General features: G+C 34.7%; 1 protein-coding gene across 3 annotated transcripts; it reads right to left on the bottom strand.

Annotated features, from left to right (window-relative positions):
• Positions 1–25: 25 nt before the first annotated feature.
• Positions 26–14,305, bottom strand: cUnh3orf18 (chromosome Un C3orf18 homolog). Of its 3 annotated transcripts, none has more exons than XM_084129920.1 (7): positions 14,161–14,293; positions 13,175–13,378; positions 12,874–12,986; positions 5,289–5,703; positions 3,144–3,169; positions 2,876–3,002; positions 26–1,229 (listed from the first exon to the last, which is right to left on the bottom strand). In XM_084129920.1, the coding sequence occupies exons 4-7, from the start codon at positions 5,574–5,576 to the stop codon at positions 1,149–1,151; spliced, it is 522 nt and encodes a 173-aa protein (XP_083986046.1). In that variant the 5' UTR covers positions 5,577–5,703; positions 12,874–12,986; positions 13,175–13,378; positions 14,161–14,293; the 3' UTR covers positions 26–1,148. The 3 variants fall into 3 exon arrangements, with proteins under 3 accessions (XP_083986046.1, XP_083986047.1, XP_083986048.1); XM_084129922.1 differs by lacking the exon at positions 26–1,229 and adding an exon at positions 1,515–1,565 and having other exon boundaries at positions 14,161–14,305; XM_084129921.1 differs by lacking the exons at positions 12,874–12,986; positions 13,175–13,378; positions 14,161–14,293 and adding an exon at positions 8,582–9,132.
• Between the last annotated feature and the right edge of the window lie 359 nt (positions 14,306–14,664).

Consider the following 14,664-nt stretch of genomic DNA (forward strand, 5'->3'; position numbering starts at 1 on the left):
GTTTCCAAGAACACACATGCACGTGTCATAGTGTAAATATCCTTTTTATTATGTCCTTCATTGTCATAAAAACTTCTTTAAAATGATCTACCGCTGGTTTGTGGTGCACAGGATTATTACATCTACACAACCACACACACACACACACACACACAAAGGTAAATCTTGTGTAATCAGTCAATGCAGACTCAGACTCCGTGACAGAACATTTGTGTTTCAGTGAACTGAAACAGTAAGCTCATATCACATGGAAGATTTTTATAATGCTGTCTCACTGATGTCTGACAGTTCATCACAATTTAAATGAAAGAAATGAAACTTTAAAGCTGAGATTCTCTTCATGGGAAAGTTCATGTATTTCCTTTTAGTAAACACATCAATTCACAGAATGCTTTCAGCTGTGAATAAATAATAAATCGTGAGGTTTTCTCATTCACCAAACTAATAGATTTCTCACATACAAAAGTTGCATTTGGATTCCCTTCTTAAAAATAAATAATCTGCATAACTGATTATTTTATCAGTCATTCAGACTCAAGTAACACAGTGAGCCTCATCCAGTGTTTCTAAAATCATTGTTTGCTAAATTGTCGCATTATGCAGCAATTTATGTCAAAACGGTTTAACAAAAGATTTACAGAGACATTCGTTTTGCTCATGTTTCATGAATGAGGCTCAAAATGATTCGTATTACACCTAGAGATTATGAAAATGAAAATAAAGTCCCTGTTTGCATGAGTGTTCATAACAGTTGGACTGATCCAGAGGACGTTTGTATTGAAGTGCTTGTCTTTTTTGCGTGTCCTTAAAATGTATAATGTCTTATTCATCAATGCACACCGTAAAAAATATTCATGTCATTGTGTATTTGTTACAATAACTTCTGTCATTTGCACTTTGAGAGTTTTTTGGGTTTATACTAAATTCACTAAATATACTAAAATCAAAGTGGTCAAAGATGTAATGATCTCAGTGCTGCAGATTGTAACTTTGGCTTAGCAATTATTAATGAAAAAGGCAGCAGTTAACCCAATTTTTTTTACAGTGCACTATACTGTACCAAATGTCAATGCAAATATTCCTGAATCCCAGTGTGTCCAGTTGTCCAGATTCCGTGTCCTTGGTTCCTGTGCAGCATGTGAGTGTCGTCATGCATTGATGGCGTCGGCCACGTCAGTGAAAACAAGTCGACTGGGTTTTTGGGTTGTTCCCTGACTTGTGCTCAGTGTCTGTGGCGGGAAAGAGAGAGTGAAAGTAAACAAATAACACGCGACATTGACGGAAGAACATTATAGAATAGAATTAATACACATTGAAACCTAGTTCTACAGTGTAATATTGCACAAATATCGATTTGCAAAATGTAATGAATTGTGTTGACAGTATGAGAGTGAGACTAATGAGCCAGAACACAAATGGACGAGTGTTTAAAGGTGGATTCAGTCACAGCTGCTGTTTGATGAAGATTAATAGAGGTATTAAATGGACGTATGGTAAAAAAAAAACATATTTACAGTGATGGATACTTTACCACAAATAACAAACCACATGGCCTTGTGTCAGAACTTAAGAGAAATAAGAATGTAGAAACTGAAATTAAGATAAAGCATTTAATAATATATGGTAGAAATTATTTTTGAAAGAAACCCCATGTTGTCTGTCTATCTATCTATCTATCTATCTATCTATCTATCTATCTATCTATCTATCTATCTATCTATCTATCTATCTATCTATCTATCTATCCATCCATCATTCTATCGTTATATCATTGTACCTATCTATCTATCTATCTATCTATCTATCTATCTATCTATCTATCTATCTATCTATCTATCTATCTATCTATCCATCATTATATCATTCTATCTATCTATCTATCTATCTATCTATCTATCTATCTATCTATCTATCTATCTATCTATCTATCTATCTATCCAACATTCTATCATTGTACCATTCTATCTATCTATCTATCTATCTATCTATCTATCTATCTATCTATCTATCTATCTATCTATCTATCTATCTATCTATCTATCTATCCATCCATCATTCTATCGTTATATCATTGTACCTATCTATCTATCTATCTATCTATCTATCTATCTATCTATCTATCTATCTATCTATCTATCCATCATTATATCATTGTATCTATCTATCTATCTATCTATCTATCTATCTATCTATCTATCATTGTATCTATCTATCTATCTATCTATCTATCTATCTATCTATCTATCTATCTATCTATCTATCTATCTATCTATCTATCTCTCTATCTATCTATCTATCATTGTATCTATCTATCTATCTATCTATCTATCTATCTATCTATCTATCTATCTATCTATCTATCTATCTATCTATCTATCTATCTATCTATCCAACATTCTATCATTGTATCATTGTATCATTCTATCTATCTATCTATCTATCTATCTATCTATCTATCATTGTATCTATCTATCTATCTATCTATCTATCTATCTATCTATCTATCTATCTATCTATCTATCTATCCAACATTCTATCATTGTATCATTGTATCATTCTATCTATCTATCTATCTATCTATCTATCTATCTATCTATCTATCTATCTATCTATCTATCTATCTATCTATCTATCCAACATTCTATCATTGTATCATTGTATCATTCTATCTATCTATCTATCTATCTATCTATCTATCTATCTATCTATCTATCTATCTATCATCCATCCAACATTATATCATTCTATCTATCTATATATCTACAGACACAGAAACTATTTTACTTTAAAATCAGCAATGTATGTCCTAACAATTATTATATTATTTGATGGCATGTTTTTTGCCTGCTTTGGCCGTGTGGTGTTGTACTCTTACTTTGGAGTTTGGTCCTGCTGGGCTTCCGTCTCGTCCGTGGTCCAAGAGTTCCTGCTCTAGATCATCCTGTTCTTCAGCCGGATCAAAGTTATACATGGGCATCAGCTGGTGTCTCAGTTTCTCCAGCCTAGAGAAAAACACAACACAGCTTCTATGTGGGAAACATCAGAGGTCAACATTTTTCACAGCCTCGTATTAAATATTCACTGCAGAACCTTCAGTTCTCAAGGCTGTTAGTGGAGCGATACAGGAATGCACATTTTCTTACCTTTTCTTTTTCCGGATGTACAGAAGCTGGTAAAGAAAAGAAAAATGTTATGTAAGATACAAGTGTTACATAAATTCACATGTGACCCTGGACCACAAAACCAGTCGCATGGGTCATTTATTTGAAACTGAGATTTATACATCATCTGAAAGCTGAATAAATAAGCTTTCCATTGATTTATGTGTTTGTTTGTTTTGTTTTTTTTAGGATAGGACAATATTTGGCTGAGATACAACTATTTGAAAATCTGAGGGTGTAAAAAAATCGAAACATTGAGAAAATCGCCTTTAAAGTTTTTCATTTATGTTGGCGATTGTGCTGCATTCACAAAAATAAATGTTTTATATATTTACAGTAGGAAATTTACTAAATATCTTCATGGAACATGATCTTTACTTAATATCCTAATGATTTTTGGCATAAAAGAAAAATGGATAATTTTGACCCATACAATGTATTGTTGGCTATTGCCACAAATATACCCGTGCGACTCGTGACTGGTTTTGTGATCCAGGGTCACATATTACATTCTAAATCAATTAAAACAAACAGAATGATATCATAAAAAGACCAAATAATTTCACCACAGAAGAGAGTTTCATTTTAAACGTGTGTATCTGCTTAATTTTGTCAACTTTTAGAAGTACACAAGCATAGGGAGAGTGGGGTGATTTGTGCCAGGGGGGGAAGTAGTTCCACCCTTGTTTCTGGAAAACCATAGAAGAAATTGGTCATGTGACCACATAATTTTGAAAAGCAATCACTTTTACTCGTTCTCCAAAGAAGAGAGACACATGGCATGAGAGTTAAGCACATTTTAGTGCAAAAAACTGTTTTTTCCCTTTCAAAGTAAAATTTCTATGATTAAGGTTTTTTGATTGTAGTGTCTGAACAATTATAGACAAGTTTGAAAACATTTCACACATGTTTTAGTGCTTTAGTAGGCTACACAATGAGTCTATACAGTTAGCATGATGTTAGCTCTTAACTGCTGGATCATGCTAGTTTTTCAAACTTGTGGGTCTGGGGTGATTTGTGCCAGAGGGCCTGGGTTAAGTTGTGCCAGATCCAGACCACCTAGACCTACATACTCACAGGGGATAATCTTGAGAAGTGAGGAGATGGGCATGCCTCATCATTGTTTGACTTAGGCCTGCCTGCTATTTGTTTAATTTAGCTAACACTGATTTCAGTTTTGAGTTTGCACTATGTTATTAAAGAGAAGTTTTATTCCGTTTTTAAGTGGCCTATGTCACAATAGGATGTTTAGAAATAAGCCTAGTCACTTTATTCTTATATGTTACATAATTGACAGACAGCGCTATGTCAACAGGCATCTATTGCCAAAGCATTTTTGCCTGAAATGATTCACAAATATCATATATTGTGTTGCTATGGTGCTCTAAATGGTTGCTAGGGCATAGCTTGATAGCTTCACAATGATCCTGAGAGACTGATTGGTCGTCTGAGTAAAATGAGCCCGCCCCTTGTCTCTGTGACACTGTGATCCAGAGTTATGTTCAATACAAAATCCCTATGCAATTGACCATAGTAGGAAAAACGCATGCTATGGTATTCCAGGGTGACAATATCTAAATAAACCTTAAATTAGTAATTTTGTATTGAATTTATCTTGCTTTCATATAGCATTACGGTTCATAACATTAAAATGTTCTGTTTTACTTCAGAAATCACTGGCACAATTTACCCCCAATGTATTTCCCCAAAGGCACAACTTCCCCCGCACCAGGGGCAAGTTGTGCCATGAGACCACTTTTTTCCCAAGAGCTATATTTCTGAAACAATTTATTTCAGATCCAAAGTTATTGTTCTCAGGGATGCACCACATCCTGAAATATATGTACATCCTTAAGTTGAAGGCATTACTGCCATGGCCTCACTTTAAAGTCACTTTGAGTAAAAACTGGCACAACTCACCCCACTTTCCCTATACAATACCGTTCAAAAGTTTGGGGTCGGTAAGATTTGTTTCTGTTTTTTGAAAGAAGTCTCTTATGCTCACTATGGCTGCATTTATTTGATCAAAAATTAAAATTAAATGTTTTCTGTTTGACTGTATTTTAAAATGTCCTCAAGTGTCACATGATCCTGCCTAACATGTTTGTGGAATCTTATTTTCCTCACCACAACAACAGCCAGCCCGATGACTGTGATGATGCCAAAGGGAACGAGCACCATTCCCATCCCAGCGCCTTCCACCGACGAGACGGGCATCTGCGTGGAGTTCAGGCCCGTCCCGTTGGCGGACCACGTGATCCTGGTCGTGATGTTCTCCGGCTCGGTTCTGGGCTCTCCTGAGCTTGTGAAAACAGGAATGAAGGTGGTGAGGGGGAGGGTGGGGGCTGGGAATGGGGTCAGGGTTTGGGTTTGGGTGGACGTCAACGACTGGGGTTTGGTGGTGGTCAGAGACATGGTTGTTGCAGGACGCCGGCGTGAAGGCGAGCCGAGTGTGTTTTGAAGGCAACCCTACTGGGATTCAATCCTCCAATGGGCGGCGGCCATGAGGCGCTCACGGTGTTCCTGAACTCCGGCAGGAATCCTGTGGAGGAACATCACTTAATGTTGGATCGAATTTGGCTTTGTTCTGAAACATGGTGAGTTAACAAACTTAGGGGTCCATGAAAAAAAACTAGAAAAACAGAAGAAAATGAATATATTTATTTTATTTTATAGTTCTTTAATTTTGACATGGTTTCATTCTTCTTTCAAAAGACTGGTTGAAAATGATGGGGTTAATCACATTAACTTTTAATTCAATTGATAGCCATAGATTTGTTTCTTTTCAGGTTTATTTACATTAAAAATATTCTACTGGTGTGTAATAAAAAAGAAACAATCTAACCTAACTGAAACATACATGTTTTATTTGTAATATTTTACACACTTAATTATATTTTTATTTTTAACAGTATAAATGTATACATGAAAACGGCTGCTTTTTATACTTTAGTAAGGGGTCCCTCTCATCATATTTGGCATAAATAGCATTACTTACATGAAGCAAGCGAACAATTGATTCCGTTTACTCATTAAGCATAAAAATACAAATACTGGAGAAAAGAGACCATTTTAAAATAAATTAAACTATTTTTTATATATATTTTTCAGTACTGATTGAAGAGTTTGTGGTCAAAAGATTTTACTTTTTTTTTTAAAGAAGTCTCTTTAATGCTGCATTTATTTGTTAGAAATACAGTAAAAACCGCAATGTTGTGAAATAATATTACAATTTAATATAACTGTCTTCTGTTTGAATATATTGTAAATGTAATTTATTTCTGTGATGAAAGCTTAATTTTCATCATCATTGCTCCAGTCTTCAGTGTCACACGTTCCTTCAGAAATCATTCTGATACGATGATTTGCTGCTCAAGAAACATTTCTGATTATTATCAATGTTGAAAACAGTTGTGCTGATCATATTTTTGTGAAAACCATGAAACATTTTATTCAGAATTATTTCATTAATAGAAAGTTAAAAAAGAACAATATTTATTTGAAATAGATATCTTTTGTAACATTTTAAATGTCTTTACTGTCACTTTTGATCACTTGTAAAGAATCCTTGTTAAATAACTTAGTTAAAACTCTCTGAAAAGACTGTGATTTGGTCAAATGAGATCGAAGTGCTAAACTCAACAAGAAGCATTTTCTTTTTTCTTTATGAATATCTGAGATTGAACCGAGAAACTTGAAAGCACCTAATTAATTAGAAACTTAAAACAGGGGGAAAAAAGGGGGTTTTAGATTCATTCAGATTTGGATAGTTTAGTGGCTCAGTAAGAAAATCTGTGTGTGATTGCATGCTCTTGACTGAATGTGTGTGTGTGTGTGGCATGTGTGTGTGTGTGTGCGCAAGTACAAACCCTGTGGACAACATATGGATGTTTGAACTTTTAAGATACTGTTGGCAAACCGCAAGCTTCCTTCCACACTACAACCGTTAGGATCCGTGTGTGTGTGTGTATGTGTGTTTGTGGATGTGGGGGCTGGAGGCAGGAACGAGACTCGCCGCTTAAAATAGAGAATAGGAGAATCTGCTGTTGAGATCTCGTGGATGTGAATGAGAATGTAGAAATCTCCTAAACCGCAGACTGTCTCCATTCACAAAGAGCTTCTCATGCTGTTAAAGGGACGTCAAAAAATAAAAGTCAGTTATTGTTGGCTCACCTTCATAACAAAATAAATCCAATGAATATTCCAAGCCATATTATATCTTGATGAAAATTGGATTTAAATTTCAGTCTGTTCCTCACACAAAGCTATTGTATGACTTCAGGGGACACGGAATATTGTGCATGAGTCATATGGACTATACTTTTATGATAATTTTATGGTGCTTTTCATCCAGTAACAGTAAACGTTCGTTCTTTAAAAAAAAAAGAAAAAAAGAAAAAGAAAGTCATTTGGTTTGGTTTGGAATGACAGAAATTCAGAACAGTAAAATTAAATTCCCCAATCTAGATATGACCATTTTGAAAAATATTTAGCTTGATGAACACAAATATACAAGACTTTCGAAACAAAGATGAACAGCTTTTGGTGGCATGAATCAACTTTCTTTCTAGAATTTAAAATTTGACATGTACAGTTAAAAAGTGTGTTGTGTAGTTTTACTCTCAAAATACACTACCGTTCTCAAAATACACTTCTGTTTGGGGTCAGAAAGATTTTTTTATTTTTGGAAGAAAGATACTTTTATTCAGCAAAAACAGGTAACTGTAAAGATAATTAAAATGTTACAAGATTTCTATTTCAAATAAATGCTGTTCTTTTAAACTTTATATTTCCTGAGAAATATGAAGCAGCACAACTGTTTGCAACACTGATAATAATCAGAAATGTTTCTTGAGCAGCAAATCATCATATTAGAATGATTTCTGAAGGATCATGTGACACTGAAGACTGGAGCAATAATGCTGAAAATTCAGCTTTGTATCAGAGAAATAAATTACATCTTAAAATATATGTAAACAAAATAAATTGTAATATTTTAAAAATCAGAATGCAGCCTTGGTGAGCATACTTCTGTAAAAAATAAAAATGATTACAGACAAACTTTTGAACAGTAGTGTACTGTATGTATGAAAATGATATATAATTTCACAAAGTTTGTAAAAAAAAAAAAAGTATTTCTCCCCAAAACAACGCTTATTTTTACGACAAAACCATATTCTCCTCACTGTAATGTAAAAAGAAAACGAATAAATGACATATTTTTCAAATGAAAATTATTTATACATAATAATGGTACACTGTAAAAAAAAATTGTTTGGCTGATTCAAATAATATTTTTTTTTTATAATATGAATTAAAACCAATTAAATTAAACTAATGAAAATTTGGCTTGACAATTTTTAACAGAATTAGCATGAATAAACGGTCACACTGAAAAATATCTTAAAGGTATACTTCACCCAAAAGTCTTAACAGTCTTTGTGTTCTGCAGAAGAAGCAGGTTTAGAAGGGGTTTTTATTTTATTTTTTATTCTGTGTGAAATTTAAATTGGACTTGTTTTAATGAATGCACCCATAATTCTCCTGAAAGTGCATGCGTGTGTTTGTTGTGTGTGTATGGGCGTGTGTGTGCGTGAGTATGGGCGTGTGTGTGTATGGGCGTGTGTGTGAGCGTGTGTTTGTGTCTGTCTGTGTGTGTGTGTATGGGCGTGTGTGTGTGCGTGTGTGTATGGGCGTGTGTGTGTGTCTGTGTGTGTATGGGCGTGTGTGTGTGTCTGTGTGTGTATGGGCGTGTGTGTGTGTGGGTCTGTGTATGGGCGTGTGTGTGTCTGTGTGAGCGGATGTGTTTGTGTGTGTGTGTATGGGCGTGTGTGTGTCTGTGTGAGCGTATGTATGTGTGTGTGTGTGTGTGTGTGTTTGTGTGAGCATGTGTGTGTGTGTGTGTATGGGCGTGTGTGTGTCTGTGTGTGAGCATGTGTGTGTGTGTATGGGCGTGTGTCAGTTTGTGTGTGTGTGTGTATATAGGCGTGTGTGTGTGTGTCTGTGTGTGCGTGTGTGTGTGTGTGTGTGTGTGTGTGTTTTGTTGCCGTTATACTTCTATCCTCCCTGCAGCAGCGGGTGTCGTGGCAGGATGTGGGTACAAGAGTGGCACAGAGAAACAGAGAGAGAGAGACAGTCTGATACTCTACCTAGGAAAGCAAGTACCCAGAAACACGGTTCACGTTGAAAGAGGTCCGTTTCGTAAGAGATGACAAAGAGATGCACAGATGCGTTGTTGCTTGCTCTCGCTGTTTCTCTCTCTCTCTCTCTCTCTCTCTCATTCTCTCTCACTTTCTAACAACAGGCCTGAGGCCACCTGCAATATCTGATACATTAATTCACACACTTGCTGAATTTATATGATCATGTAAGTAAGGCAAACATCAATTGCTCATACTTGGTGATTTAAACAAACCCCAAACACTAGGAATTAAAAGAATGTGCAGTTGTGAAAAGTGCTAAAGTGATCAGACTTTTCACAATTTTTTGATGATAAAAAAGGTGAAAAAAATACGACATACTTACATTGAAGTAACTACCCAGAATACCACAGCAACCACTTAGCAATTCTCTAGCAACCAGCCAGAACCCGTGTTATTTTAGTTAGTATTAATTCATATTTTGATATATATATATATATATAGCCTATATATACACCTTTTATTTTTATATTTTCAGTTTTAATTTTTATTTTAGTTTAAAGCTGCAGTTTGTAATTTTTCCTCTTTGTCGCCATCTCTGTTTGAAATCTGCAATTGCAGTTATTCACAGAATTATCAACTTTACGTGGGTTGTGCCTCGGCACGGCACAGCGCGGATGAATCCAATGTTTTGAGGAGAATGTGCGTCTATCATTCACCGCGCCGGTGTGGATACTGGCATTCGCAATCACAGATTCTACTTTTTTATCATATCATATCATGCTTATCATATCACGTCAAACCGTGCAAATTATACTTTGTTCTCAAATTAACATCTAAAACAACATTAGCATTGCGTTATACATTAATGTGTACTAGGGCTACCTGTAGTTCAGTTTCTTCCCTTCCGATATTTATCCTTGTTTTCGCATGGGCCGGTTGCAGTCTCTTTTATTCTGTAGCCACTCCGAAGTCCGAAGTCTTTTGCGTTTTACGACGGGTGAATCTCCAGTTGTCACTGGTGATTGTCGTTTGAACCTTTCTGGAGTTTAATAATATCAAATGCTGTGAGAAAAGGCTATAAATCTCCACCTCCAACATCCTCACACTCATAGCCTACTAGCCGAGACTCTTCTTTATGTGGACAGATGTGACGTAATGACGCAGAGACATGCTTGAATTTCCCACAGAAATCCACCAGTACCACTGGAATTAAAAACATTATTACAAGCTTAATGTTTAGAAAACATTTATTTTGGATAATTTTTAACCCCAAAAAAGTCACGGACTGCAGCTTTAAGTATTAGTACTTTTGTCATGTGCTCTTGTCATTTTTATTACTTTTAGTTTTTTTTCTATAGCTGTAATTCATTTCTATTTCAATTTTAGTCTAATTTATACTTTAACTTAAACATATTTCAACCAGTTGCCAATGCAACATGTATTTGCAACAATTCTCGTATTTTTGTTTAAGTTTTTTGAATTTTACATCTACTAATTATATTTTATTTTATTTAAATGACCAAAAACGATTTTACCAAAAAAAGATTTTTTTTATTTATTCTGAAACTTAGTTTAATTAATATATTTAGTTTGAAAACATTTCAGAATATTTTAGTATTTAGAATATTTAATATTTAGTAATATCTTGTATTAAACTGTTTTTTGCTGTTGTTCTTGCTAAATTTTAAATTTCAAAGAATTTTACACTTTATTTTAAGGTGTCATTGTTACAGTGTAATTATATATTTAAGTATTGAGTAATATTAATTAACTACATGTACTTACTATAGGATTAGGGTAGGATTAGGATATGGTTGAGGGTTAGTTGCATGTAATTATGCATAATTTACTGTTATTACTACGACAATTACATGTAACATATGTAACAAGGACACTGTAAAATAAAGTGTTACCGAATTTTATAATTAATAAAAAAAGGGGTGAATGTAGTAATAGCATGGTAAATCCATCAAAACTTTTTTGTTTTTTAAATGTGCACATTCACTCATTAATGAGAAGTTACTGATCAGTTACAATATGATCAGTTAAAATATAAAAATCTTAAATTATGACTGTTTTATAAGCTTACATTCCACTGGGTCCAAACGGACCCGGGAATACAACAGGTATACAGTTTTTAATGCATTAAAAGGGTTAACAACACTGGTCAGAACACCCTATAGCAATGCTAGAACACCCTAGCAACTAATCACACCACTTTAAAACACCGACCACAAACAATAATTTCAACTTCTCGTTTACCAGGTCTTTCCAGGAATGCACTTACAATAGCGTACACTGTAAAAAAATTGCTGTAGTTATGCAGCTATTTGCCAGTAACTTACTGTAGATTTAAATTTATGTTATTTACTGGCAGCAGTTTGTTCAAAGTTAAATGAACATTAAACATTAACAAGTCTTTGTCTTTACAGAATAAAACTATAAAATAACAATCTAATGCAAAGCTTTCTGGGAACCAGAAATCTTCATCAACCTTTTTCTGTTTTTTTTTCCTTCAGATTTTGGTTCCCAGAATGCTTTGCATGAGGTTGTTATTTTAGTTTTATTCTGTAAAGATAAAGACTTGTTAATGTTTAATGTTCATTTAACTTTGAACAAACTGTTGCCAGTAAATAACATCAATTTAAATCTACAGTAAGTTACTGGCAAGCAGCTGCCAGTAATACTGTAATTTCTACAGATTTTTTTTACAGTGTAGGGGCCCAAACTGGAGGATTTAAAGGCCAAAATGTGCAGCTTCCATTTTCTTTAATGCACTTTAAATAATTCTTCAATGCAAAAAGTGTGTTATTTGAGTTGTAAAGTCTAAATCATCTTATGCATCAACTTTTACCGGCTTTACTTTACGTCATCACAGGAGTCATGGTGTCTTATAAGATATAATTTTGCATCGGCAAGCAAATCTCATGATTTTATTTTACATTAACATTTAGTGTTGTAAAGGCTTTCCTTTCAAAACAGCCACACAAAAAAATTTATTTAAAAAATGTCCTGGTGAAATGCATTGCTCAGACTTTCACTGCAAGCACAATCTTGTAAATGTGATTTTGTTTGTACTTAAACTGAAATAGTCAACAAACATTAGACTACAGGTATTTGACTTTCTTATGTTTTTCCCTGTCAAAAAAGGACATTCAAACACAGAAGACAAGAATATCTGCAGCAGATCTCAGTAATCTGTGTATTTGGGTGGTGTTGATTAACTTCTTACATGATCATTTAGGCTGAAAGCTCTGTCTTGTCAATGTGTAAACAGTCTGCACGCTTAATAAAGAACATGTTAGTCCTTCGGGCCAATCAGAACGCTTCAGGCATTCTTAAGCCTGCCTCCTCGACCAATCAGAGGCCACCACAAGACAAAGCTAGGCATACCAACAGACACCAAAATAAGGTGCCTGCTCCTGTGCCTTATCAGTTATAAATCTGTTTTTCTGCATTAATTGAATTCTATAGAGCATTTAAAGAGTTTAAAATTAGTGTTAATAAGCTGAAATCTGATTAGAAAATGTTTTATATTGTCACAAGCTGCTAATATGAGAGATACAGACCTATTCATGGAGAAATGTGGCCACGGACGATGTCCTTCCAAGGTTTTCCAGGCAGCCGATGGAAAAAAAGGAGAGGGAATTTCTCCTTTCACCCCTCCTCCTTCGTTCCTCGGCTAGAACAGACCAGATGAGAGGCTGTAAATTGAAATGTTTTCCCCCTCTGGATCCCTGCGTTCACCACATTTCGTCCCACCGTACAAAATCACATCTCATTTTTCTTTCTTTTCAGCTGTTTTCTGTTTTTCTTTCATATCATTTTATTCAGAGACAAGACAAGAAGAGCTACAAGGATGCTACAAACCCAAGCTGTGTGATCCAGCAACGTCCCTCCTCTGTTCCTGCTCTGCGATTGGTTGGCTGTGGGGCAGCTGAAGGCTGTGATTGGCTCAGCTGGATGTCCGTCTAGCTTAGCAGGAATGAGGACAGGATTTAATGGTTGGACACAGATGCTGTGAATGTGTCCAGGGAAGAGGATTTCAAGGATGTTAACCCCTTGCTGCCTCACCTGTGCATGATGTGAACTCAAATTAGGCGATTTATGGGTAATGGTTCGGGTCTCAAACACTAATGAAAAGGCATTTTTGTTCATTTTAATTGTTTTATTTAGTCTTAATTAATTAATGTGTCAGGAACATGTCTGTCAATTCTATATTCACTCTAAATGAACAAGAATCCTCCCAATTCTCAGATTATGGGATTACATTGTATCATACTTTATCATGCTTAAATTAATATATATTTCTTCTTTTTTTTCTCTGAACTTTTTCACAGACACGTTTAGCCTACTATTTTTGGCTGCATCTCAACGAGAACTGTTCATATTTAATCTAAAATTAATGTGTGTGTGTGTGTGTGTGTGTGTGTGTGTGTGTGTGTGTGTGTGTGTGTGTGTGTAAATACAACACACACACACATACAATAAACTATATAGTGCTGTCATGAAAATAATCTTAATATGCAAAAATCTAAATGGTCCTCACATAATTTTCATTATTCAAACTACAGTATCTAAATTAAAGTAAATAATTACCCAGAATACCACAGCAACCACTTAGCAATTCTTTAGCAACCTGCCAGAACCAGTATTTTAGAAAGGCATATTATTGAAAACAACTTTATTATTTGTTATTATAAAATAATTTATTTTTAGATTAAATATTATAAGAACATTTCTTCTTGAGATGCACTTAAAAATAGTCGGCTAATGATATATACACTGTAATACACATGTATCCGTGAAAAAGTTGTATAAGGTGTAGGCTAAATGATCATAAAAAAGTTATTTACCTTCTTATCAAAGACTTTGAAGGCCATGCGTTCTGCATCTCGATATGTTTAGGCTCTTTCGTGGTACAGAGCCATAACCCCATGCCTTTACCTGTCAAAACAACATTTTATTATCAATATTAATATTATTAAAACGCATTTTATCCAACATGTGTGGGACAACTAATCCTTGATTAAACTGAATTGTTGTCAAAAAATAATCCAAAAGATGGATGGATTATGAATGATGTAATTTTAAAAATGGGCTCTAGACCAAAGCACATCCGTTGTCTAATGTTTTGTAACAATTAATAAAATGTGTTCACTAGTTGGCTACACAATCTGCAGATGGCGTCGTTCATATGCTATTTAAAATCTCTTCCTGTCAAACGCTGCCTTCTAGCGGCGACATTGCGTTAGTGCTTATCCGCTATAATCCTCTTATTTGTCTGTTTATAAAACACAAGCCAAACTGCTCTCAAATTAACTGTCTAACATGCTAAGAGGAGTAAATATAATCCTTAG

The sequence above is a fragment of the Abramis brama genome (genome assembly GCF_963993115.1).
Source record: "Abramis brama genome assembly, chromosome: 11".
Classification (NCBI taxonomy): domain Eukaryota; kingdom Metazoa; phylum Chordata; class Actinopteri; order Cypriniformes; family Leuciscidae; genus Abramis; species Abramis brama.

Bases quoted from the DNA above. Each gene is read 5' to 3' on its own strand.
- cUnh3orf18 (XM_084129920.1), bottom strand. From the start codon at position 5,576: ATGTCTCTGACCACCACCAAACCCCAGTCGTTGACGTCCACCCAAACC. The intron at 3,170-5,288 runs GTGAGGAAAATA...TTTCTTTACCAG, and splicing joins TCGGGCTGGCTGTTGTTGTG to CTTCTGTACATCCGGAAAAA. The intron at 1,230-2,875 runs GTAAGAGTACAA...TTCCCGCCACAG, and splicing joins CAGCAGGACCAAACTCCAAA to ACACTGAGCACAAGTCAGGG.